Source organism: Malus sylvestris, chromosome 15 (genome assembly GCF_916048215.2).
Source record: "Malus sylvestris chromosome 15, drMalSylv7.2, whole genome shotgun sequence".
In the NCBI taxonomy this organism is placed as follows: Eukaryota; Viridiplantae; Streptophyta; class Magnoliopsida; order Rosales; family Rosaceae; genus Malus; species Malus sylvestris.
The window spans coordinates 20959995-20972249 of NC_062274.1; the positions used below are offsets into that span (position 1 = coordinate 20959995).

Here is a 12255-nt window from a genome sequence, read left to right on the forward strand (position 1 = left end):
ATTTTTTATGATAAATTAATAGATAATTGACTAAATAAACATTATGCAAAGTTTCAATAAAAATTTTCAAGTTTTTCTTATAATTTCCGTGGTTTCTATTCAATTTTTATCGATATCGATAATATCTCGATATTTCTATTGAAATTTTCATGTTTTAGATTACCGATATTTCCGATATCATTGATATTTTAGACCTTGGTTAAAATATACAAACTGCCTTTCGGCTTTCACTTTCTAAGCTAAGTGGCCACTGGCCAAGGCATATACTGAAATAAGAAAAGATAATTTGCCACTAGGTCTGATGACAACGAATCACATACAAAGTAGTCACAATAGGATCTAATTCCCAAAATCTATTGAAAAAAGGAACTCTAACGAAAAGCTTCTGATACTGTTCACTTTAACGAAAAATTATATTTTTACACTAAAAAGTCAATCTTGATACTATTTACTTTACCCTTGATTTTGTCCTTATCGTTAAAACTCAAAGTTTTCAAGCCCTTGTCATTAGTTTTCCTTTGAAAAAAAGGTCAAATAAAAAAACTAGAGAGAGTAAGGTAGCTCAATAGTTGGAAACGAATTTCAAGTTCGTATTACACACGGTACGTTTTGAGTTTAATTCATAGTGCTAATGCATTACACGATGGTGACTAGGGAAAGTGGAAATGTCTATGTGAGTCTTTCCGGCCCCCAAAAGGACGGACTGCTGTGGTGAATAGCTGGTTCTCGTATTAGAAGATGAAACGACGTTGTGCGGCGAGGTGCACACCAAGAGAGCCTACTTGGCGAAGAAAAACAAATGTGAATAAAGAATGGGAAGTGTTATTGATACTCTAAAAATCTCATTCTACATTCTTCACAAATGTATTTTTCTTTTCTAATATAGAAAGTTTGGAGTGTGAATAGATTTTTGGAGTGATAATAACAATCAAAGAATAAAAAAGATATAAAAATAAAGAAATCGGAAACGGGGGAACAACCAACACCAGTTGTGAAACCAATCGTGGCCCCCTTTGTCCCTTTCCCCGTCTCCCCCTCCCTCTCCCTCGTCAACACCTCCACATTCTCTCTCTCTCTCTCTCTCTCTCTCTCTCTCTCTCCCCAAGCATGACCAGCTCCTCCGCCTCCGGCCGCAAGGTTTGCCCTAATTTCACACCCAATCACTTTTCCATGCAATTTCTGTTTCTGGGTTCTGTTTTTTGATTGGGTTTTTGGGTTTTGGATTTTTCAGACTTTGAGTAAGATTGCTTGCAATCGGCTCCAGAAAGAGCTTCTGGAGTGGCAGGTCAATCCTCCCGCGGGCTTCAAGCACAAAGTCACCGATAATCTCCAAAGGTCTTCTCTTTTGTTCTTCTACTTTCTGTTTGTTTCTCGAGAAAGGATGATTCATTGGAATTGGAGGAATAGTAGGATTCAGAATTTACATAGTCTTATACTTATTGGGTCTTTGGTTTTGGGTCTAAATTACCGCCTTTTAAACTGTTTTGATGAGGGAGATTGAAATTCAACTGTTTAGGGTTTATGTTGTGTATTTTTGCCTTCAATGTTTGTGTTTTTGTGCTGCAATTACTTTGGTTCAATTCAATTACTGTTTTTTGGGGATTTGTGATCCAAAAGGTGGGTGATTGAAGTCAATGGAGCTCCTGGAACTCTCTATTCTAATGAGACCTTTCAGCTTCAGGTCGATTTTCCTGAGCATTACCCAATGGAAGCCCCGCAGGTCTGTGCAAATCCATCTGATTGTGTGATATGAATTTGCTTCAACATATATTTGCAAATTAGTTGTCTTGGGTAGTTTTGATTTTCATAAAGCTGGTGACTTAACCGGTTTTGGTTTGTAAACTTGTGGCGGCTTGAACAGGTTATATTTGTCCCTCCAGCTCCACTACATCCTCATATTTATAGCAACGGTCATATTTGTTTAGGTAATCTATGGGTTTCAGTCAAGCTTTTGATATCTGATTTGTATTTAATTACATCACAAAAATTGTTCTTTTGCTGGATTGCTTCACCCACTCATTTGTTGAAACTTGAAATTGATACTTGTCCTTACAATGGACTTACATCTTCCGTTGTTGCTTCTATTTTTTTAACGCATAATTTATCATTATTGTTTGAAACATGTGATAAGTGTTGCCCGAAAGTGCCGTACCTTTATCTCAATCTCTTGCTGAAAAGATGTAGTTTTCAGCTAGCGAAACAAATTTTGTTTTAGATAATAAAGCCTTCACTCCTTTATCAAGACTGTATTGCAGAAGGAGGAGGAGGAGGGAGATAAACGGGGAGAGAGAGAGAGAGAGGGAGGGAGGGAGGGAGGGAGGGAGACTGGTTGTACATAATAAATTATTTTCTGGTATTGCCTAGCAAAGCTTGGCAATGGAAATCCAACTGAGTATTGATTTTCGCTGTAGTTTACTAGGCCATGGAAATCCAACTGAGTGTTGATTTTTGCTGTAGGTTTGGTTGGTCACTGCCTTTCTGAATATGTTCAGTCTGTTAACTGAGCTAAATTTGTATTTACCAGAGATTTGAGTAATTATATTAGATACTAAACCGGGGATGGTATACTTTAACAACATCTTTAGGTTGTCATTACTTACTGCGTGCTGTATCAAACAGTATCTTGAACCATTATGAATCCAATGAGTGAAAGTTTTAGTTATACTGTATTTAAGACAATATATTGTTTCATTTTACCCTCACGGCCTCACATGATGTGATCTGTTGTTGATATGGAATTTTGTAGATATTTTGTACGATTCATGGTCACCAGCCATGACTGTTAGTTCCATCTGTATTAGCATTCTCTCCATGCTATCAAGCTCCACCGTGAAGGTTTGTGTTGTACTTCTTTAATTTTTGCACTTTTGGTGATTTCAGTTCTTTTAACTAGCAAGCTAGATCATGTCCCGTCATTTATTCTGCTAAAACATTCAAACAGGGAAATAACCAATCATTATTTTGTGAAAGATGGACATTCCCTAATTGATTATGAATTAAATGGTCTAATAGATTGTAAATCTTTTGGGGATGTGTATCTGAAGCCCTTTTGTGTATGCCTGCAGCAACGCCCGGAAGATAATGATCGGTATGTAAAGAATTGTAGAAATGGCAGATCTCCCAAGGAAACGAGGTGGTGGTTCCATGACGATAAAGTGTAATAACCATGCACTGTCTTCCGTCATTTGTCAAGAAATTAGAGTAAATGGCTTTCCTGTTCGAAGGACAACGAAGACAAAAGAAAAGAAGCAATTATAAAAACTGGGAGTTGTCCCTATTGCTGAGTAACTCTTATAAATTGACAATGCCCGGTACTTGTAAAGAGAAGGGAACAATTTGTGTTTCAACTGATTTGTAAGGAACAAACTGAGGTCAGAAGTTGGTATAAGCTTTTATAATTTAAGCCCCTTATCTTCCTGAGTTTTTTTTTCTAGACTTGTATGCTCGCCTCTCGTAAGGGAAGTGATTACTGTTGGCATGTGTCTTCCTGGATTGTTATACCATACTAATACTGTCGTGTGTTGAGTGTTTTTCGTATTTTCAGTCTTGTGATTGTGTTTGATTAGTCTACATATACTTGTCTCACGAAACACATTTGCTGCTTTAGGGATTTGTTACCATTGATGAGAAGTGATGCTGCTGTTTTGCTTTAGGGATTTATTCCAATTTGTGTGCAATATTCAGGTTAAGTCGTTTATTTTCTGAGCACCTCTGGAAGTGAAATTCTGTGAATCCCTTTCGTCTTTCAAGGTTTACAATTTTCTTGAATGTGCAATATTCAGGGGAAGTCGTTCAATTTAGCACATTTAGCACACTGCCTTCCTGTAAAACGATCAATCTCTTCTTCCTTACATGCCCAAGCACACGCATACGCATACGCATAATATCGCTCTCTTGTCAATATGACAGAAGATAAAACTTGCAAATCACATATTGCCCAGATAATTCAAGAGAAAAACAGACGTCTCTTTAAGTATCACTACAATAAGTTCACGCTTGTCGAGTGGTGCAACGCCAAAATAAAGCAGACGATGGGTATTCCTACAACTCTAGAAACACACCAAACATTAGCTCCGAGTTGGCTCTCTACCAGGACCCCTCAGCACCCAATGTTGGATTCTCGAAAGCAGAGAAACCCCAGAACGTCTTCAAAGAGTAGGGCTGAGAGACCGTTGCACCTTCTTCAGTGATTTTAGCTATCTGCAATTACACGTTTGAAATGTGTGATCTTACGGCAGCTAGGATCCAGGACTAGAAAGCTGAAATTAGGAATCCATGAGAAGCACACCCTAGTGCATTGTCTCACATAACTACTGAGTGACAAATCACTAGTAAAAAGAAGTATTCGAACGTGCACGCATGTGAAGAGAGAGAGAGAGAGAGAGAGAGAGAGAGAGAGAGAGAGAGAGTTATGAGAACTCTTATGGACAGCATAGCAAGGTTTATCAGGTTCCATACAAAAGGTTTATAAATGCCGAAAAAGATTGAAGACAACAGACAGGTGGAATATATGCCAGTTAAAGAAAATAAACAGATAGACACATACGAATTCCCACTTGAATTGCTAGTAAAAAGACCTGTTGTTCTAAACAGCCTAAAAACAAAGAAATCTATAACTTATTTATGGATTGTCAAAAGATGGAGAAAATAACGTTATGCAATAATTATACCTGAAGCTTGTTCACAGCAGACCGATCTCGATAGAGAAGGACACGCATGCATTTCTCCAGCAGCTTTACACCCTCTTCGAAAGTCAAGTTCTCATGCCACTCATCGCGAAGAATAGGCCGTGCAAGGTGACTTCCAAATCCCGTAGCTACATGATCATCCTCAAAATTGACACCTATCATGCTAACCTAAAGATAAAAAGTATGACAAGCAACTAAGTCACCTGATTCAGGATTTCTATTCTTGGAAAAAGAAAAACATATCTTCTAAAAGCACACAGCATGAAGGTTTATATGAGGCCTACCATGCCAAGATACTTCTGTCCATTTTTCACTCCACCAAGGACAAGAGAGTTCCACAACGGATTGAACTTGTTACGCCTATTGTACATCACACGGGTCAAATAGTTGTGCACCTCTTTAGGTCCCAAAGAGTTCCCATCATCCCACATGTTGTCGTACAGGCTACAACCAGAAAAATCAGAATGAATAATCCTTTAACCAACTGTTTCAAGTAATACAAATAATCATAGAAAAAAGCACAATGAAAACAATAAGGAAGGTAGCTAAACAGTAACCTTCATATTTTTTTCTTAATCAATAATACTTACACGAGCTCATCCAGATAATGTAATAACTCCTGAAAGTCACTTATTTCTCCACTTGCACCAAGAAGAGAATGCTTTCCAATTGGCTTCATTCGCTCCACACTCTTGTATCGCAGGGTAGACCCATATGAACCTATCAACAAATCCATAATTTTAATACAATTAAGAAATATCAACAGACACATAAAAAGGAACATACATGGGTAAATTTTGAGTAATGAACTATTGGATCTCCAAAGACAAAAAAAGAAATGATTTGCATGACTGATATAGAGATGACCATAACATAAAAATAGAAGAAATGAACTACGAAATGAAACAAAAATTAAAATACCCTTTTTATTCTTCATAACTATAAACAATAATGAGACAGACTACAAACTGCTAGGTCTTTGTTTTATTGCTCCATGATATCTTGGAGCTTTCACAAAAATGCGAGAAGTTAAAATCTGTTTTTGATTCTACCAGTTTAGCCATTAAATATCGTCACTTTATTTCAACCACATTAGGGGATCTAAAACTCAGGAAAAAAAATCTATACACAGCATTAACATTTGAACTATTTCTCCTTCAGATAGAATGAAACAAATACGATAAGCCAGCTCGAACAACTTCAAAGATTTCATAACAATTTTCACTATAAGAAGCTAAGAGAAAGGGAGCAAAGAGTCCCACTTTTTCTTCGAACGCCAGAAAAAAATCTATGTACAGCATTAACATCAATTTCTAGTTTCCCAGTAACCAAACAACAATTTAAATCATATAATGGGCCAAAAAATAAGAAAAATAAAAACTTGTTTTTGTGATGCAATGTTAATGGAATTGGAAGCTAACCTCCCATATCAGCAGCCATCAAAATTCCATCTTTATACTTGAGAGCCACAACAGATGTACCTGTTACATATGGGTACCTTCAAGCAAAAAAATTATAAAAAAAAAAAAAAAAAAAAAAACACAAAAACTAAAATTAAAGGATTGAAATTTTCATACAAAAAGCTAAATCCTCAAAACCCCAAATACCCAAATCCCCATACAAACCAAAATACACATGAAAAAGTAAAAATGAAACATTAAGAAAGCATACAGGGTTCTCTGCGAGCCTTCAGGATTGCACAGTAGGCCGGGTTTGGATTGGTTCGACTCCACCAACTGCTCAAAGATAATTAGAAAAGTTAAATCAAAGTAATTAAACAAAAATCTGAGATTTGGGAAATCGAATGGGTGCTTGAAACTTACACTCATTTTTGTTTTGGGAGATTTTGAAATCGCAGCTTTTAGTTTCCAGCACCTCTGTTCTGTTCTGTAGTAATTTGCTCCGGCCTGCGATGTGGCCTTCTTTGGTGCATTTGAATGAGTTTGTGACCAAAAATAAAAAGAAAGAGGGTACAAAAAATTATTATTTTCTTTTCGCTCAACAAATTGCAGGATGGTCCAGGTGGAAATGGACTGAAATTTTAGGCCCAACAATATTTTATGACCAGCCCAGTTTATATAATCTGATTGCTTTGAGTCTACGTTGTATTAAATTAATAAAATAATTAAAAGAAGGGTTGTTTTATTTAAACCCCACAATTTGTTGAAAACACCTCACATTCAAAATTTATTCTTACAATTCTAGCTTTATCCTTCATTTTGTTGAATCCACCTCACCTCTCACCCACAAACAATAAAATCCCATAGCTACCCACCCCACAACCACAACCACAACTTTGTTGATGACCCCATTCAATTTTAATTTTCTTTCTTTCATAGTTATGCTTTTGTTTGGCATTTGACATAGGTTTGAGGGGAATGATCACACATGCATTGGGCTACTATGATTATGGATGAAAATGCAGCCTATAAAATTGTTAAAAACCCCTTTCCATCATTTCCATGATAGACTGTTTGGATGTTGCGATGAAATTTTTATGTTTCCCTGATAAGTTAGTTTAGATTTATAAAGTGTATAGCTAATTGCATGAAATTTCAATTTTGTGTTTTGGCTAGGTTGAATGGAATCACGGGAGAAGGGTGGTGGTGGTGGATGGGTGGCTATGTTAGATTTTTTTGTATTTGGGAGGTGGGGTGAATTCAACAAAAGGAAGGGTAAAGTTGGAATTGTAGGAAGAAAATTTAATTATGGGGTGTGAAAACAACCCCCACATTGGGGGAGTTAATAACCATTTTTTTGAAAAAAATCATAAACTACAAAAGAGCAAATTATGTGTTGCCACACGTTAACGCTTGTGGGAAAAAGGCTAGTGATAATAATATTTGCATCTATGTCACTAACATTTTGGTAGGGTTTCGATCTGTTAGTGACTTGGTGTTTAAGAACATTTGGGTTGGCTTAAGTAGTGAGGGAATTTGAGATTGTTGAGAATGAATATCAAACTGATGAAATGAGGGATCTTACATGTACTTATAAATAATTAGATTACTCTTTACATTGTCAATTGATTGATTTTCTAGTAGAGTCTCAATTTTTTTAGAGATAATGATAAAGAATTACGATAGTTCTAGAATTTAATTTTCTCATGGTTAGTTTGGCCCTAATACATAGTGTAAGAAATTTTCCTGACTGACGTGTTATCTTAATTTTAAGGGCATATTTACTTAACAAAAATGAAAGAATAGTATAACATAATTTAAAATATGAATCAATCTATTACATTTCTCTTTCCGTGTATTTAACATTTCTCTCACTATCCCATCATTTTTTTTAAGGAAAACTAATGAAAAGAGCTTGAAAACTTTGAGTTTTAATGATAAAGACAAAATAAAGGGTAAAATGAATAGTACCATAATTGACTTTTTAGTGTAAAAATATGGTTTTTCATTAAAATGAACAGTATCAGGAGTTTTTCATTAAAGTTTCATTTTTTTTTTATTCTACATCTTTATTTGAATATGAAAACAATAACTATAAACTTTAAATTTTAGCAAAGGGACATGACCTACTCAACGAAGGACTGGAACGGCTCAAACTACAAGTCTTCTTATGTATCTCAAATTCCATAAATCACATATTTATAGTTTGCGAGCCTTGGTGTAGTGGAAAAGCTGCTTCTTTGTGAACGAGAGGTCATGAGTTCAAGTCGTAGAATTTTTTTTTTGTTGCAAAGTAAGGGTAAGACTGTATACTCTAGACGTCTTGTTGGATTGAGATTGTCCTTTTAAAACATATTTAAGCCCTACAACTTGCTATTGCTAAAACTAGTTTTGTAGTTATAGAATTTTCAGTTTAACAAGCATTTTTATTACGAGTGGAATTACTACTCTAAAAGCTAAACTAAGGGATGAGGAGAGTGTTGGAATCCAGAATGAACTGAATTGAAAAGAAATTCCATATTCATGAAGGCAATCCACCATTTTTTTTAACAAACAATAGTATCTACACTAAGGGAAGGAGGGTAGGGGAGTGAGCTAAGCCTCACACTAAATGACATGAAAGTTGATGATTAGATTATTACTTAAGTATTGATAAACGTGTTTGTAGACATCGAAATTTCGGTAAATAAATGTTGACCGATAAATCAAAGTTTCAACGCTCATGTATTACATAAATTTTACACGTAGCGTGTGTCTAAACAAAAAATCGAAATAAGTTGGAAAAGTCATCAAACAGGACACGTGTCAACACCTAGCAGAAACGACTTATTTCATCTGGAATATTATATTCAAAATTAGGCCTTGGAAAATTCTATAAATAGAAGGCTAATTCATTCATTTAAGGAGGGGGAACCAAAATCATTAGGCAAAATTCTTGAAGCTCTGAAGCTCTGAAACTCCGAAGCTCTCAAGCATCCAGGTTCCCGAAGAATCAAGAAAGCTCTCTTCGTTCTTCGTTCATCGTTCTTCCAAGATCAAGCCCCAACGGCCCTTTGGATCAACAATCATCCACAAATTCAAGATCAAGCCCCGACGGCCCTTAAAGGAAGTGTTCTTCGTTATTCGTTCATCGTTCTTCCAAGATCAAGCCCCAACGGCCCTTTGGATCAACAATCATCCACCAATTCAAGATCAAGCCCCGACGGCCCTTGAATCAACCTTTCACTAATTCAAGATCAAGCCCCGACGGCCCTTGGATCAACAATCATCCGTTCATCCAAGATCAAGCCCCAACGGCCCTTTGGATCAACAAACGTCGACAGATCCACACATCCAACCGTTCTTCAAGATCAAGCCCAAAAGCCCTTGAAGAATCCGTTCATCACTGTTCTTCAAGATCAAGCCTAAAAGCCCTTGAAGATCCGTTCATCACTGTTCTTCAAGATCAAGCCCAAACGCCCTTGAAGATTCGCTCATCACCGTTATTCAAGATCAAGCCTCAAACAGCCCTTAAAGAAACATTCATCCTCAAGATCAAGCCTCAACGGCTCCTTGAAGATCCGCTCAAATCCACCTTCAAAGATCAAGCCCACGGCCCTTTGAAGAAACTTCCAACAGTTCATCTAAGATCAAGCCTCAACGGCCCTTGGATCAACGAAACATCCACAAATCAACACCTTACGGAGATCGAATCAGAGGATCAAAATAGAGAGAGATTGTAACCCAAAATCATCAAACACAAATATTTGTTTGTGCACGTTGTTCTTGTCTCTTTCGTTTCAGGAAATTTCCGTGTTCACAAATTGGCACGCCCAGTGGGACAATCTCTACCTCTCATCTCTTTCTCCGTTCAAGAAATTCGAGCACACTTCCAAAATCAATGGCATCAAGGAAGGCTCAAACTGTTCCCGCAACTGGCGCAAAGAACAAGAGCGTCCTCGTCGCAAGTGGTGTCACTTTAGGCATCACGACTCGAAGCATGGCAAGAGCTACTTTTGCCACCTCTTTCACCTCTGCATCAACTCTGCCAAGGGAACAAGAGCACCCAAGGCACGAGCCTTTGATCACCTTAGCCTCACTAAGGGCACCAAGGGGGGGAAGCCCAAGGAAATACTCCGAATCCATGCTCTCCGATGCCGATTCAAGCGGCAGTGCAGCCATGCAAGTCATGACCATTGGAACAACTTCAATCGATGAGCAGCTGGCTCAGATGAATGAAGCAATCGCAAGGCTAACCCGAACTGTGGAAGAAAAAGACCTGTAAATTGCAGCACTCGTCAACCGACTAGAGGCGCATGATGGCGATAAACCCGACCCAGAGCATGATCCACTAAAGAGAAGAGATGACGAAGAAGATGAGCCTACGGTGGAGAAAAACGATGTGAAGCTGGAGCCAGACCAAGCAGCGACACTCATGGGATCTCTTTCTATCCAGCAGCTGTAGGAGATGATCACCAACACCATCAAGGCACAGTACGAAGGGAGCTCACATACCTCCTTGTTCTACTCGAAGCCCTACTCCAAGAAGATTGATGCCTTGAAGATGCCGAGGGGTTATCAACCACCAAAGTTCATGCAGTTTGATGGAAAAGGAAACCCAAAACAGCACGTTGCCCGCTTTGTTGAAACTTGCAACAACGCAGGGACCGAATGGGACTACCTCGCCAAGCAGTTTGTGCGCTCGCTGAAAGGAAACGCCTTTGAGTGGTACACGGATCTGGAGCCTGAGTCCATCAACAGTTGGGAGCAATTAGAGCGGGAATTCCTCAACCGCTTCTACAGCACCCGCCGCACTGTGAGCATGCTAGAGCTAATGAGCACAAAACAGTGGAAGGACGAGCCAGTCATTGACTACATCAACAGATGGCGCACTCTAAGCCTCGACTGTAAAGACAGGCTCTCGGAAACCTCTTCAATCGAGATGTGCATCCAAGGCATGCAATGGGGTTTGCAATACATCCTTCAAGGCATTAAACCACGGACTTTCAAGGAATTGGCCACTCGCGCCCATGACATGGAGTTGAGCATCGCCCATCATAGGAAGAAAGAACCGATCGCCGACTACAAGAACGACAAAGTTCTTGGGCCAAAGTTGGAGAAGACCGCGTGGAAACCCACCAAGGAAGCAATGACGGTCAACACAGCTCCCGTCAAAATCCCTACACGAGGCAAGGCGATTCAAACTGAAGCTTTTCGTGATCAAGAGATGCGTAGACGCACTTTGAAGGAGCTTGAGGAGAAGACTTATCCATTCCCCGACTCTGATGTGGTTGCCATGTTAGAAGACTTGCTGGAAAAGAAGGTGATCGGCTTGCCTGAGTGCAGACGGCCAGAAGAGATGAATCGCACCGACAGTCCAAGGTACTGTAAATTCCACCGCTTCATCAGTCATCCGACAGAAAAGTGCTTCGTGCTGAAAGATCTCATCATGAAGCTGGCTCAGAAAGGAATCATCGAGCTAGATCTTGATGATGTGGTGAAGTCAAACTATACCACCTTCACTTTTGGCTATTCCGACTCAAAGTTTTCACCTCAACCGCTGGGGGCATCCTCAAAGACAAGCAAAGTTGAAGGATGGACTCAAGTCACTCCTAAGAAATTGCACAAGAAGCATACGTCTCCTCCACAAGTCCACCAATCGGAAAGGGGGCAAAGCAGCTCTTGTCAACCTTCAAAGCAACATGAACGTGTTGAAGATGATGAAATTTCGACACATAGATTGTCCATCCCCATCACGATGCACGATTTCTTTCCTGAAGACTTCTTCAACTACTTAGTCAAGGCTCCTTGCTATGAAGATTGCGAGGAACGACTCTCTCAGATCGCTTGACGAACCAAGGCTCCTCGCCTGCACGAGCCTAAACTGCATGGCACAACGCTCCTGGTCTGCACGAGCATAAAAGGCAACACAAACGCTCATTGCCTGCACGAGCTGAAACTGCAACACGGCACCAAATGCTCATTGTCTGCACGAGTTGAAACTGCAAACGACACCAACACTCCTTGCCTGCATGAGTTAAAACTGCAAAACGGCACAAAAAGAAAATACCAAAAATATGTATGTATTTGAACTACGTTACGACTTGATCTCTTCTTTGGAGGGGTACGTAGGCAGCTCGAATGTTCAATTTTTTTTTGAGTTCAGTCACATCAAAATCAAAAGAATA

General features: G+C 38.8%; 2 protein-coding genes across 3 annotated transcripts; one reads left to right on the top strand and one right to left on the bottom strand.

Moving 5' to 3' along the window:
• The first annotated feature begins 960 nt into the window (after positions 1 to 960).
• Positions 961 to 3537, top strand: LOC126604234 (probable ubiquitin-conjugating enzyme E2 18). The gene is made up of 6 exons (XM_050271394.1): positions 961 to 1137; positions 1232 to 1335; positions 1618 to 1720; positions 1862 to 1925; positions 2747 to 2835; positions 3066 to 3537. Exons 1-6 carry the CDS (start codon positions 1108 to 1110, stop codon positions 3159 to 3161), a joined length of 486 nt encoding a protein of 161 aa, XP_050127351.1. The 5' UTR covers positions 961 to 1107; the 3' UTR covers positions 3162 to 3537.
• Positions 3538 to 3903: 366 nt separating this feature from the next.
• Positions 3904 to 6662, bottom strand: LOC126604233 (proteasome subunit beta type-4-like). Of its 2 annotated transcripts, none has more exons than XM_050271393.1 (7): positions 6512 to 6662; positions 6360 to 6424; positions 6110 to 6186; positions 5279 to 5408; positions 4973 to 5132; positions 4671 to 4856; positions 3904 to 4200 (listed from the first exon to the last, which is right to left on the bottom strand). In XM_050271393.1, exons 1-7 carry the CDS (start codon positions 6515 to 6517, stop codon positions 4087 to 4089), a joined length of 738 nt encoding a protein of 245 aa, XP_050127350.1. In that variant the 5' UTR covers positions 6518 to 6662; the 3' UTR covers positions 3904 to 4086. The 2 variants fall into 2 exon arrangements, with proteins under 2 accessions (XP_050127350.1, XP_050127349.1); XM_050271392.1 differs by having other exon boundaries at positions 6360 to 6427; positions 6512 to 6634.
• Between the last annotated feature and the right edge of the window lie 5593 nt (positions 6663 to 12255).